Source organism: Daucus carota, chromosome 1 (assembly GCF_001625215.2).
Source record: "Daucus carota subsp. sativus chromosome 1, DH1 v3.0, whole genome shotgun sequence".
Lineage (NCBI taxonomy): Eukaryota > Viridiplantae > Streptophyta > Magnoliopsida > Apiales > Apiaceae > Daucus > Daucus carota.
The window spans coordinates 23,396,993-23,412,011 of NC_030381.2; the positions used below are offsets into that span (position 1 = coordinate 23,396,993).

At 32.8% G+C, this 15,019-nt stretch overlaps 1 protein-coding gene across 1 annotated transcript; it reads right to left on the reverse strand.

Moving 5' to 3' along the window:
* Window positions 1–494: 494 nt before the first annotated feature.
* On the reverse strand, window positions 495–8,413 carry LOC108206251 (probable glucuronosyltransferase GUT1). Its single transcript, XM_017376492.2, has 8 exons — window positions 7,982–8,413; window positions 7,167–7,313; window positions 6,215–6,279; window positions 3,386–3,455; window positions 2,234–2,452; window positions 1,469–1,612; window positions 1,116–1,251; window positions 495–1,033 (listed from the first exon to the last, which is right to left on the reverse strand). Exons 1-8 carry the CDS (start codon window positions 8,333–8,335, stop codon window positions 804–806), a joined length of 1,365 nt encoding a protein of 454 aa, XP_017231981.1. The 5' UTR covers window positions 8,336–8,413; the 3' UTR covers window positions 495–803.
* Between the last annotated feature and the right edge of the window lie 6,606 nt (window positions 8,414–15,019).

A 15,019-nucleotide genomic window follows, 5' to 3' on the forward strand; every position in this document is an offset into this window, starting at 1 on the left:
CTATAGAATCCCGATGAACATGAAAGTATTTTCATAATAGTATAATAATTATTATTAAGTAAATAATTTATATGATCGATTAATAAATTTTGATACTTGCCGCTGAAAGAAGGTTTAACTTGTATGTTATAAATTTGTATACTGTACTTTATAGAGTGAGGGAGGATCAGGTATTTTGGATCAATCCGAACTATACCTAACTTTCATAAAAGATTACCCAATCCGAAAACTATAAATATATAAAAATTCAGACCTAATTTGTACTTTGCCGAATTGGGTTGATGTCGAATGAGATTTTGTTATATTGAGATTTATTTATAAGTGTTCTCATGTAAATATTGTGACGAGATCTATAAAAGCATATGCAACCATAAATATGAAGAAATGAACTCCAATTTAAGTTGGAAAATAGTATTGCATAAATATTTTGCAAGAAATGCCAATGGAGAGAACATATATGTACATGGAACGAAAATTAGTGGAAAGACTGCATAGAAGGAGAAGCATTATAAGCTATTGATATTCCTTTGTATGTGTGGGCTGTAAAGTTTAGGTTGCACAATATACCCTAAGCATAGATACAGTTGCTCCAGTATCCTACTTGTTTGCTCTGCCAATTATACAATTCTTACCTGACTATACAATATAACAGTGTAAAATCAACAAAAACTTGAAACAGGAAAAAGCTTCATGGGACTGCTACATTAGAAGCTAATCAAAGAATAAAATGGAATTTAGGATTCCGATTACCTAAACACAAATTGATGAAGTCCGACAGATAATAATGACAAAGTCATTGAAGATCAAGGCAAAGGCATGGGTGGTTTCCACTTGTTGAATTCCATTAAGTTTCTGTTGACTACAGATCCATTGTGCAGCCAAAAAGTTTCAGTTGACTGGTGAAATTGCCTCACTTTCCTCTGAAGTTCCCACAGAATTCCGCTAAATGCAGAGCAGGGTTCTGAGTCAGGAGAATACACCCACAAGCACCTCACTTCTCTACCACGAGCTATCATCCCTTCTATCTCTTTGTCTGGGAAACAAAACTTGTTAGATCTACTAATTCATCATGTGAAACAAATGCACCACAACAAGCTAATCAGTTCAGGGAAGACCTGGTATTGATTCCAAGTATTCTAAAAGTTCACGACCTATCCGAGTGGATGGCCATTTGATCGAGATCTGTGTGTAATCGACAACATTCTGGAAAGGCAACTCCACTTGATCTGACAAGATCACTGGCACACACTCCTGTTAAAAACAAGACTTAACTTCCAAATACGCGGCTTTCATCAATCCATTTATATTTATCTAGAGAATGAATTAATATAAATATAAAATATATATACACACATACATATATATTTACACACACACAAACAAACCACACACACACAGATATATATATATATATATATATATATATATATATATATATATATAGAGAGAGAGAGAGAGAGAGAGAGACCACAAAAAATGACTCGTAAAACCGAAGTGTCCAAGACGACTCGCCACGTGGAGCAAGGCAGAACTTGGCATTCCCAAGGTGCTGAAAATAATCTTTTCTACCAAGTTTGTCAGGGCCACTGAACTTCAACTCAGGAGACTCCAACTGTTTCAAGATGCATACAAATCGGATGGAATCAGATAATTCATTGGTAGAGCAAGTTGTCTAAATTGAACCCTATAAAACTCAATGCATATAGCAAACGATTTTATGCCACAAAAAAAATGTATGTAGAATCCTAATGGACAATGGAGATCAGTCCCTAACCATCTATTTAAATAGGTGAATTTTTGTATTGTCTGTACTGATGGAAATATAGTTCAAGCTTCAAAGTAAGGCTCAATTTTTGACCCGATGTAGTATACATAGTTCATGCAGGCACAAAAGTTATGTGACATTTCCATTTGATAATGCATTATGGTATAAGTAAATATAATTTATATTCTACATGTATACATTACATTTAAACATGCAAGCTGACAATAACAGAAAAATTGGTTGCAAAACCAAAGTAAAATAATCTTGAAGATTCCGAAAATTTCTCTCTTTTAACTTGCATAGAATCTACTTGGATTTCATATCGTATGTAGTAAGAATTCAGGGCAGAAAAGATGGAGATAGAACTTCAGAATGAAAAAGTTTCCAACTTTCGTCACGACTAGCAATAAGTATCCATATATAAAATTGAGTAGGACACTTAACCATAAAACTGTGTAAGAGATTAACCTTATCCGGAAACTGCTTTGAAAGATTTATCAATTGAAGACGACCAATCTTTCCTTGTGCCCGACCTAGGAAGTTTGCCAAATGCTTCCTTTTTGACAAGGGTAATGGCTCAACAAATCTTGCTCCCTGAGTAGTCATGCCATCATCAACATTTCCAGGGATGATTAAGTCCTTCCAGGTATTAAAAGCACTTGTATCACGCTTATCTGTTCGATCCCCCTGCATTTGTACGGGTGCAGTTTTCAGTGAGGATATTAACATCTATACAAATATTTATAAACATTATTTATTGTTTGTTGGTAAGGGAAACAAAATCAACTGCAGCAAAATTCTTAATAAAAAAAATAATTACAGTGCACCATCAGTTACCATGTAAACAGGCAATACACCCTCTGCCATTAGAAGAAGATTAATGATTTTAGAAAAAGAAGGAAAGATGAATAAGAAAGCTCCTTCAGCATCAGATTCTTAATTAAGTAAAGCAGAGGTTTTACGACTTTAATTCTGAAGGGGAACAGGAATAGAGATGGAAGTATGGAACACAATGTTTTTACAGTGTGAACTCTTTTTCCTTCTTCATTCTCTCCCTCTAAATATTTTCATTATACTTTGTCCACAAATGTTTAGAGTTACAAATGTAGGTTCATCATAATAAGGAATTCTTGCATATCACGGCAGCATTAATTCATATTTCAACTTCTAAACGTTTGTAAATATAACTAAAAAAAGCAATCACCCTAAAAGTAAGTAATTTCCCTTGATAACAGGAAAGCCAGAAAACCAAAAGTCACATTTAGCTACTTGCATCATAAACTGAAACTGGCAATGTTCATTTTCAAGTATATACCAAAGCCAACACAATAATACTGCAATCCACTAAAATGGTCTGAGTGCGTCTCTCGGATGCTAAGCTAAACTTAATACTTTTGCGGACATTAACAATATTCCGCAGTTCTATCTATGACTAACACTATCATGTAGATAAAGTATATCACTATTCTAGTTATTAAACTGTAAATAGAAAAGACCAGATTTATTAACATTCAGCAGGTAATGAAAAGTTGCTAAGAATCCGAGAATAGCATAGACTCTACATTTCCAAATAACTATAATTCAGATATTAATTGAACAAATGTCCTGCACCAACTGTACCTCAGGAGTCAAAATTATGGAGCGATTCAGATATGTAGCCCAGGATTTGAACAAGTGAGCCCCTGCACCACTGAAACAGGAATGTAGATAAGCACAAATTTTAATTGCCGAGAATTTTCTTAAAAGTGGCTCACAAGCAATAAATTTGATATCAAACAAAATAAATTCCTAAATCAGCTATTAAATACAGAAGGGAAATAGATTTTTTCGCCATCCAACGTATTGTGTATTTAGAAACTTACCACTGAACTATAATTTTTTTTTTCTTTTTGTCACTAGTGTTAGGTTCGGCTTTTTTTTGGGTCACTAATGTTAGGTTCGGGTTTGAATATTAACACTATGGTATTCTTTTTAGCATTATTAAAATATAGAGGTAGTCTGCAATATCATGATTATCTAATATGTGTCTATATCTTTATATCTTTATAAAGTTAGGGTGAGGTTCAAATTAGAACCAGTTTTAAAGTTAGAACTTAGAACTCATACAAACTCATTAGATTCTGATTAAACAAATGGTCAAGATCATATATTGCATTTTAAATTGGCTATGTACTATTGTTTTTTATATATGATTGTAGGTAATTAATGCATGCATTAACTTCAATAATTATATGTAGAAAAATATAAATTTGCCTTCTATAATTAAATGGCTGGTATATTGATTGATATTATATTTTCAATGTACTGCAGTAGTATCGGTATAATTATTAAATAATATAAGTATGATAATTGATGTACTATAGCAGTACTTTTATTTTTATTAAAAATGTACTGCAATAGTATTGGTATAAATATTATATAATATAAGTATGATATTTGACGTACCATAGCAGTATTTCTATTTTTTTAGAAAAATATTGCATTATAATACTATCTTCTTTTATATTAGTACAAGTGCTGCAGCAGTATCACATAAATTTGTTATACATTTACATGTATAGAATTAAATCACACAAATTTGTTATGTATTTCCATTTATGAAAACAAAATATTTGATATATTTTATTTTATTATACTGATTTATATACATGAAATTTAATTGAGAATTGTTTTAATCATGGAAAGTAATAAATCTGATTATTCACTCTCATTTATTAAATATGCACCCATATAAATGATACATGAATATATAACATGTGATTAATACTAGTGATAATCTTAACCACACATCCTATTTATATCTAATGGTAATTTATAGGATCTAAGTTCCAAGTATAATGTGGTTCTATCTCGAACCTGACCCTATAAAGTTATAGACATATATCATATCACCATAATATTGCAAACTATCACTATGTTTTAATAATGCTAAAAAAATAACATAATGTTAATAATCAAATCCAAACCTCACGTTAGTGACAAAAAAAATCCGAACCTAACATTAGTGACAAAAAGAAAAAAAATTATAGTTCAATGGTATTAAGTTTCTAAATACAGAATAAGTTGAGGTGCAGATGCCACATATATATTATAATAATGTCAACTTTATGTTTCTTAAACATAATATATAGTTGTTAATCATAACCTCACACTTATGATGCACCCCGTCTAAAACATGATACTCCTTTTGGCCAAATGAAGAAATTTAATCTCGGATACTACCATTTGCCTAATCAATATAGTAGTCTACAGTGAAAACATGGGTTTGTATCTAAATAAATTTAACTAAGTGTGCATAGGTTATGTATCTACTTCGAAGATTACAAAGTTAAAACCATGGTTGTCACGTCGGTAAGTCGAAGCGAGTCGATGGACCTTCGGCTAGTTGACTAGTCGATTAGTCGTAGACTAGTCGCAGACTAGTCGGCAAAAAATAATATATTATTATATATTGAATATAATATATATACATTATGTAATTCAGGTTTCCCAAGTTCTGACACCTTCACAATATTATATTCCAGAATCTAAGGAATTAAAGATCGAACACGTGAAGAGAATGACGGAAAAGTGGAAAGAGTTAACAAATAACAACAAAGCAAAGTACTTCTGATCATGTAAAATATGTAACAATTAACAAATTAACAATTGTGTGATACTGTGATGTGTTGTAATTTGTAATTAAGTATGGTACTGGTAGTGCAGTGCACAACAAAATTATACAGAAATAATATATACAGAATTATTTATGCACAATGCAGATTACAAATAAACAGAGCAAAAGCAATAATCTGTAGAATAAAGAGCAGAAATCTGCATAAGTGCAGAACAAACAGTAACAGAAATCAAACTGCGGAGTGCAGAAATTAGAAATACAGAATGCAAGAAACACATAACCAGAAACCATTAACATATCAGTAAACACATTCTGCTGGAAAGTGGAAACAATAAGAAGTCGGCAATAAAAAAAGTCAAAATGCTCAATCTGTAGCTGAAATAGTCGACTAGTCGACCGCTTAGTCGACTAGTTGACTGACTAGTCGACCAGGCGACCGAAATATCGACATTCAGCTAGTCGAAATGTTGAGTCGACATCCCTTCATCGCTTAATCGACTAGTCGCCGACTAGTCGCGACTAGTCGACCGACATGACAACCATGCCTTAAAACTATCTTAACGATAGCATTTTTTAAGATAAAATTTTCAGAAGTTATAACTCAGATAGATTGACCGTAATTGTTAGTACAGAGTACAGAAATACTAAACAATTGTTATGTCGGTCTTAGCATGTTATTTAGACTCGCTATAAATATATTAATCAGATATTCAAATCCTTCTAAGGGTAGCATCACAAATTTGTACCAAATTTTGCATGGAATGCAAGTGCATATCAATACATATCAAACATCAATACTGATTTAAAATTAACTGGGTAATTAATAAACTAACCTTGGAAAAACAAATATGTGATCGCGACCGCCAGATAACCTGAAATATGGCATTTGACTTAAGACCTGAAAGCAGAATGTATGAACGATATTACATAGAATCATCTTAAGTTGCTTCTTAATACAAATGCCGATTTCTTCCAGAGTTACATAATCTTATGACTTGTGCAAAAAGCATTTTTTAGGATTTTAAAATTAGGGAAGGCAACTTAGATACTTTAAAACTCCTTATTTAAGTCTGTTTAACTTGAATATCTCATACAGGAAATTTGAGTTCAGATAATTTAAATATGTGCTATACTGAGACTTGATTTACGAACCCAGTCAGAAAATGTAGTACACTACTAACTTTGCTACAAATTTTCATCAGACAGTCCTTCTCCCACATGTCACTTACTGCTGTTCTTGAGAATCCATTACCAGCTGCTGAATATTTCTATAATTCTGTGTTTCTCCCTCAGTTGGATTTAATTCTGTATCGAATTGATAATTTTTACATGAAACATCACAAGTTATTTGTTTTTGAGACTGAATCGCCTTATTCCTGTTCACTGAATTCGTACATCTGTAAATTAATGAACTACTTTCTCTCTTGTGATTTATAATGAACAGTGAACTTAATGTTAATCAGAATGAGCCTTTTAATATTAACAAGTGCAACCAAAAGTAGGGAGAAAACAATAAAATGCACTTAAAATCATAAGTTACAACTCACAAGAACTGTCAATTCCTTACCAAAACAGGGTGATACTATATTAATTACTCAAGAGAAGAGTGTGTCCAGGAACAATCCAGAAAGCCAAAATCAGCAAAGACAGCGTGACTTTTTCAAAAAAAAATGTGGAAATGGGATATATTTCGTGATTTATTAAAAGCAAGGGACCAAGCAATTATGTTACTTTTTTGCTCCATAAGTGGGCTAGTATACTATCAAGCATTGAATCATGTAATACCTTCACATAAGTCTGATTAATCTCTTTGTCAGTTAAGCCACCTGACATACGAACACATTTAACATAAGTCGGCACAAAGAACAAATCAGCTTCCTCTTTCTTCCATGTCCTGAATCTTGATTGCAATAGCAACTTGTGTATTTTTACCTGCAGTCACATTCAACCATAAAAGTCAAAAAGTGATCATTTAGGCAGCATGCTGTTGTTGTATTAGTGGATTTACCACATTACATGCTTGGTCAAAAAGATCATCTTTATTTCGAACATCATATTCATATCAATAGAAATACGACTGTCGACATGAGGCGCTTAAGTTCATTACTAAAAAATTATTTACTTCAAAAAATTAAGCGTTCTACCTATGCAGTCAGAAGTAAAACGGGGCTTCAAAGTCAGGGAGACATTTCCAAAGGGAGTGGAAAAAAAATGCAAACTTAAAAACAATGAGGAAGAAAAATAGCAAAACAATAGGTACTGGGCACACACAACATTATCAAAAAAATTCTCCTCGATTCCAGTCAAAATCTCCACACAAAGCAATAATTTCAAAATCAGGTTGGCAGTTAACCCTCATCCCATCATTTGGGAACGTATAATATGGTAACCCGTCATTTGGGACCGTATAAAATCGGATATACATAGGTCAGATTCGTTATGAAAATACAACTACAAACTACAAACCAGCAAATTGAATTTATATACTCCTCGCAATTTCTCCTAATCAAAATCCTACATTGTCAGTTATTTGTATACATACACAGCTAAATTTACAATAACATAAGTTAAAAAATGTAAAATGAAGCTAAGAAACTCACTTGAGTACCCCATTGTCCCTTTACACACATATCCACCGATATTTTCGCATCTCGTCCGTACATCAACTGTCTCAACCCCTCAATCTCATTTTCATCATACACGTAGATCTTCAGTGACAGGTGGGTCCCATACCCTCTTTGTGGCCACCCCTTGTAGAAATCCTGCGAAACGGCGTCGTTCTGGGATTTGTATTGGAAAGTGGTGGAGTTGAAAGACTGGTCTAGGAGTCTGGTGAGGAAGAAGGTGGTGAAGATCAGAGCTAGGGCTCCAATCTGGTGTGTGCGTGTGCAGGTGGGGCTACTGTGGGTTGATGATGATCCAAACACTCTGTTCTTGTTGTATAGGCTTCCCATTTTGCCAAGAAGAGGAGAGTGAGAGAACGAAGAAACAACGCAGTTTATGACACTGCTGAGATTTAAGCAAAATTCTGTTCAACAAAAAATTAATCTATGGTCTCGCAAATAAATTAAAATATTCGTCGAGAACTAGACCCGACAAATTTTCACACGACAAAAAACGATACGAAAATTTAGTGTTTGTGTTTGCATTTTTAGTACACGAAAAAGTACACGACACGATAGGGGTGTTCACGGTGCGGGTGGTGCGGTTTTTACCTAAAACCGCAGACCAACCCGCATATGCGGTTTGGTTAAAAACTTAAACCGCGACCGCACCGCGTAAATCAAAAACCACGTAAACCACACCGCATAAATGCGGTGCGGTGCAGTGCGGTCTATGCGGTTTGTGCGGTCTAACAATTTTACTTTTAAAATTATAAAAATATTCAAAATTAAAAATTACAATAAAATTTAGAAGTCACTAAATAATTCGTCTCTTCATTGAGTGGCCAAATCAACATCCGAGTGTAAAATCACATTACAAATAGTCAATTACAAACTCAAAAGCAACTTCATATTTGGCATGCTAGACAGTGGCAGGAGCCATTACAGTGGTATATAAAAACAAGTACATGTCAAATGAACTGTGAAGAGATGAGAGTCGTAGGGTTAATAATATTAGGTTACACTATTGTTGGGCTGGGATAATCTGAAATATGGGCCAAAATAAATATATGATATAAATATTATATATACATATATTATATGATATAAATATTATATATACATATATTATATTATATAAATATTATAATATATATATATATATATATATATATATATATATATATATTATATGCGGTGCGGTGCGGTTTGAACCGTGATACCTAAATCTCAAACCACGACTCGCACCGCACCGCGCGGTTTGTAAAAAATTCAACCCGCGACCGCACCACAAAAATTTAAAACCGCATTTTGTGGTGCGGTTTGGTGCGGTGTGGGCGGTTTGTGCGGCGTGGGCGGTCCGGTGAACACCCCTACGACACGAAATACACGACTGAGATGTCGTGTCGGTTTTGTGTTTACCCTTTGGCTACACGATACGACACGAGGTACACGAAATAAATAAATATATATATATATTATAATTTAAAATTTAATATATTAATTTTATAACAAATATAATATATTATGTTTAAGCCTGAATTTGGACAACATTTGTAAAATTTTAATATTTCGTATACTAATTCGTTACCAGTTTCATGTATTTTTTCGTGTATATTTCGTGTTTTCATGTACTAATTCGTAACGTGTCGTTTTCGTGTACATGAAAAAATTCGTGTACTACAGTTCGTATCATTTTTACCCGTTTCTAAGTGTGTCGTGTCGTGTTTATAATCATGTACACGAATTGAATTCGTGTCGTGTTCGTGTATACCCACCAGATACACGAAATACGAAAGTACACGACACGTTTATACACGACACGAACAATTTGCCAGGTCTATCGAGAACAGCAGGAGCAATATTTTTATGACAAGAAATAGAGTGAATTGCATTTCATAATCTTGGTCAGTTAAACCTCTTTAAAGTAATACCACTCGGACTGGGAAAAAATATTACTTTACCGAATTTATTATTTTATTGATATAATAATATTTTATTACTTTATCGATAAAGTAATATTTTATTATTTTACCGAATTTATATATGTTTACAAATTATATTTAATTATTTTTGAAAACAAGAATCAGTCGCATGCAATGTATTTGATTTAAAATTACTTTTATAATAAATTTTTTATCATTTATCGATAAACTAAATTCATGCATGCACTAGACGATAGCAATGTCATCCCAGGCGTGTCATCAAAGGAAGCACTTCAAGCAATCAACATTTTAAACAATTACTTATTACAACATGAGCAAAACATATCGGGAGTTATTTATGCTTTACATAAAGTCAATGGTGAGATTAATTTTGGCCTTGGTGGAAAGAAGAAACAAGCTACTATAGATTCATATTTTAAAAGTAACTAAATTTGTTAATTGATATACTTCATGTATATATATATAATTCATGAATTATTACTTTACATATTACTTGGGCCTTTAATGAATTTCTAAATTTTTATTATCTTATGCTTTTAGCGAAAATATTAATTTACAACATTGGCTTAAGTTGGGACCGACAAAATTTATTAATTAAACGAGGTTATTACTTTCTCTTAATCGAGGTTTAACTATACCATATTCTTGGTCTACCAGGGAATTATGCCCGTTAGGCGAGATAAAATTATATTTATAATTCTAAATATTAAAATATTAAAAGATGAAAAAAGTGGGAACCAATAAAAATTCATCCAAATAATTATATTAATATTAAGATTTTGTTATAAAATAATAACAAAAGCGAGAAAAAGTAGAAGTAATGAAGAGCTAATTGTGTTTCTTATATTATCAAATGCTTTCGTACAAAAGTGATAAAATATGAAAACCTGAGATCCTCTATGTATGGTACAAAACATGAAGCTAGTTGCGTAGGAACATGTAGTGTGAATTGCGGCTTGCGTGTATTGGTAACAAGCGATAAGACTGTAAAATGTAGTAGCCAAAATCAAACTCAACTTCCACGTACGTGTATGGATAAATGTGTTATTTGACAATCACAGCTTGCATTTATAACACTCCCCCTTTATTGTCAAATATGAGTCATTACAAAGATTGACTGTCTCGTTAAAACCTTGCAAGGAAGACCCAGTGAGATAAAAACCTTGTCGAAGGAAAAAGAGTACAATCTCGCCCCGAATAAAATGTCTCACATTTTGACATCTTGATGTAGTAAGCTTTTTAACCTCCGCATACCCCTATTATTTTGTAACTTCTCAAATGTTGATGTAGGTAGTGACTTTTTAAGTATATCTGCCAGATTATCGCATGAGCGAATTTGTTGTACATCAATATCACCATTTTCTTGAAGTTCATGAGTGTAGAAGAACTTTGGCAATATGTATTTTGTTCGATCTCCTTTAATATATCCTTTCCTAAGTTGTTTGATGCAGACCGAGTTATCTTCAAATAAAACTGTAGGACTGTTTGAAATATTTGATAATCCACATGATTCTCGAATATGTTGGATGACAGACCTTAGCCAAATACATTATCTGCTTGCTTCATGAATTGCTAGTAGCTCTGTGTGGTTTGATGAGTTGCAGCCATAGTCTGTTTTGTAGATTTCCAAGAAATAGCAGTACCACAATATGTAAACAAATAACCAGTCTGTGATCGTCCAAAGTGAGGATCTGACATGTATCAAGCATCTGCATATCTAGTTAGTTGTGAACTTGAACTGCTTGGAAAAAATAACCTAAGATCAATTGTACCCTGAAAATATCTGAATATATGCTTGATTCCATCCCAATGCCTTTTAGTAGGGTCGGAACTAAATCTTGCCAACAGGTTCACTGCAAATGCAATATCAAGTCGCGTGTTGTTTGCGAGATACATGAGAGCACCAATTGCGCTGAGATATGGAGTCTCAGGTCCAAGAGCCTCTTCATCTTGCTTTCTAGGACGGAAAGGATCCTTTTCAACCTCGAGTGATCGAACAACCATTGGCATGGTTAGTGGATGAGCTTTGTCCATGTAGAACCGATCAAGAATCTTTTCAGTGTAGTTTGATTGATGAACAAATATTCCTGAAGATAAGTGCTCCTCCACCTGTATACCTAAACAAAATCTTGTCTTTCCAAGATCTTTCATTTCAAACTCATTTTTCAAATAGTTAGCAGCATTAGTAATATCTTCACTAGTACCGATAATATTCAAATCATCCACATATACAGCAATAATAACAAAAACAGTTGATGATCGTTTAATGAAAATGCCAGGACATACTTGATTATTAACATATCCATCATTCAATAAGTATTCACTAAGCCTGTTGTACAACATACAACCATGTTATTTCAAATCATACAATGATCGTTGTTATTTAACAGAATATAAATGTCGAGGCTTAGTGTCTTCTATATTTAATCCTTCAGGGATTTTCATATAAATATCACTATCAAGTGATCCATATAGGTATGCTGTGCAGTTTTTCCATACAAGCCATCAACATTACATATTAATTTGATTTTCATTAAATATAAAATAAATCAATAAATAATGATAATTTCATAACTAAAGTAAACTTAAATATCTAAATTAGTCATGCAAAAAAAAAAATCACAATTAATCCAAATGATATTTAACTAAAGTAAATTTAGTCAAATGAATATAAATAAATTATGCTGCTATTATTTGAATTATACCTAACTAATGGAAAACTGATAATAATTTCAATTGCTTCAAATCCATCTAATAAATTCAATTAAATTATGAACTAAATAAATGCTAATATCCATTAATTCAATATGAGCACTTCAATAATTCAACATTAATTTTAATTAACTTTCATATAAGCATATATTCACATAAATCATGACAATTAATTAAAACTAATAAACAAATAAATATGTAAAATACTAGATGTAGTTGTTGTTAGGGTTTATACTGAAATATTCGTTTGAAGTATATAACAATTATTTGAGAATCTTGAATGCATGTTTTCACATTGTCTGTATATAATATATTGTAGACAATCTAGTATCAAATGGGATAGCAGAAGGTTAGATTGTCAAATTTCTTATATAATATAATAAAGGTTTATAGTCGAAGTGGTGTTAGACAAACCACTGGAACGGCTGAGGTATTATTTAGAAATAGTTTATCTTGACTATTGAATAATACTTATATACTTTGTATATATTGAACGGGATCAAAATAGTATAATAATTGTTTTTTTTATTCTGACAATAAAGAACTAAAATTCTATGATGTTATTATTGCTTAGGTTCTTAATCCGGATATAGTGATTGGCACTTGTATTTAATGCACATGTCTTGATTCATACGTTAGGTAATTTATTTTGAATTACGAATTTATGTATTGGGCAATGACATTATATACAGAGTGGGATATTAACTATAAAAGAAAACCGTGTCCGAAAAATATATTCGGGTGATGATGTCGTCTTGAAAACTCATAAAGATAATTATGCATTAGTCTTGCAGGCAGATTTGTTCTTGCATAATTATAAGGTTGAGTGGATGATCAATGATAAAAGATATTGATTAAATTAATTGTCAGAAATTAATTTAATTAATGGACATGCGATATCTTAAACATGAGGAATTTATAAGCAATTAATATGGGAGCCGAATTAAATAATTAATTTACAGAATTAGGAAAGGTAGTGCAAATATTAATTCTTTAGTGGATTGAATTAATATTTAATGACATTGGGCTTGGCCCGGAATGTCATTGGAAGGTCTGACCTAATGGTCCATGATCCCTACTGTAGCCTATATATATTCTCGTTCTCCAAAAGCTATGAGACACACAAAAAACGAATTCACATCCTAGGGTTTGAGAGAGGCAGCCGTTTTTCTCAAGGAGCCAGCTAGGGTTTTGGAATTTCGGAGCTTTAAGGAGAGGTACACCTTGGGAGATCGAAGGCCACACTTCGTCCAAGGAGAATTAGGGAATACAGTAGAAAACGTGGATTTGAATCGCTTGCGCCGTAGCGATTAAGGTTAATATTTTGTTCGAACTTTTTCAATTGATATCATAAAACGCAGGGCCAAGGTCCGATTGTTCCTACAGTTGTAAATTCACAAGTCCTAGAAATATGGTCATTTACATACTTGTGATCTTACGACAAATTGCAGTAATTTATTTTTAAATTAATTAGACAGGTTTAACATGCCAAGTTCACCACCCACTTTAGAGAAAGTGGATTTGTCTAGTGGTTTAGTGAATATGTCTGCAATTTGTTGATCAATAGGCACAAAATGTAACTCTACTATTCCATTCATGACATGCTCACGAATAAAATGATACCTGATATAAATGTGCTTCGTCCTGGTGTGTTAAACAGGATTATTAGCAAAGGCAATGGCACTCGTGTTATCACATAGAATCGGAATTTTATCCAACATGAGTCTATAATCTTGTAGTCGTTTGCTCATCCACAAAATTTGAGCACAACAACTTCCAACAGCTATGTACTCAGCTTCAGCTGTTGATGTAAATACGGAATGTTGCTTCTTGTTGTACCATGATACCAACCTTCGTCCCAGAAACTGACAGCTTCCCGTAAGTACTCATCCTATCAATATTACATCCTACAAAGTTAGAATCTGTATAGCAAACTAGGTTAAAATCAGTATCTTTAGGGTACTATATCCCAAGATCGGGGGTTCCCTTAAGATATCTAAAAATACGCTTAACAACTATATAAATGGAGACTCCTTAGTATCATCCTGGAATCTTGAACATAAACAAGTTGCGAACATAATGTCTGGTCTACTAACAACTAAGTATAGAAGTGAGCCAATCATACCTCGATACTTCGTGATATCAACTGACTTACCAGATTTGCCCTGATCAAGTTTGACAGCAGTTGGCATTGAGGTTTTGGCAGGAGAAGCTTCTTTCATTTCATTTTTATTAAGAAGGTCCTTGATATACTTTGTTTGACAGATGAAAATACTGTCAGATTTCTGAATAATTTGAAGTCCAAGGAAGAAGGACAACTCTCCCATCATGCTCATCTCATACTTGCTCTACAAAGCTTAACAAATCTCTCGCAAAA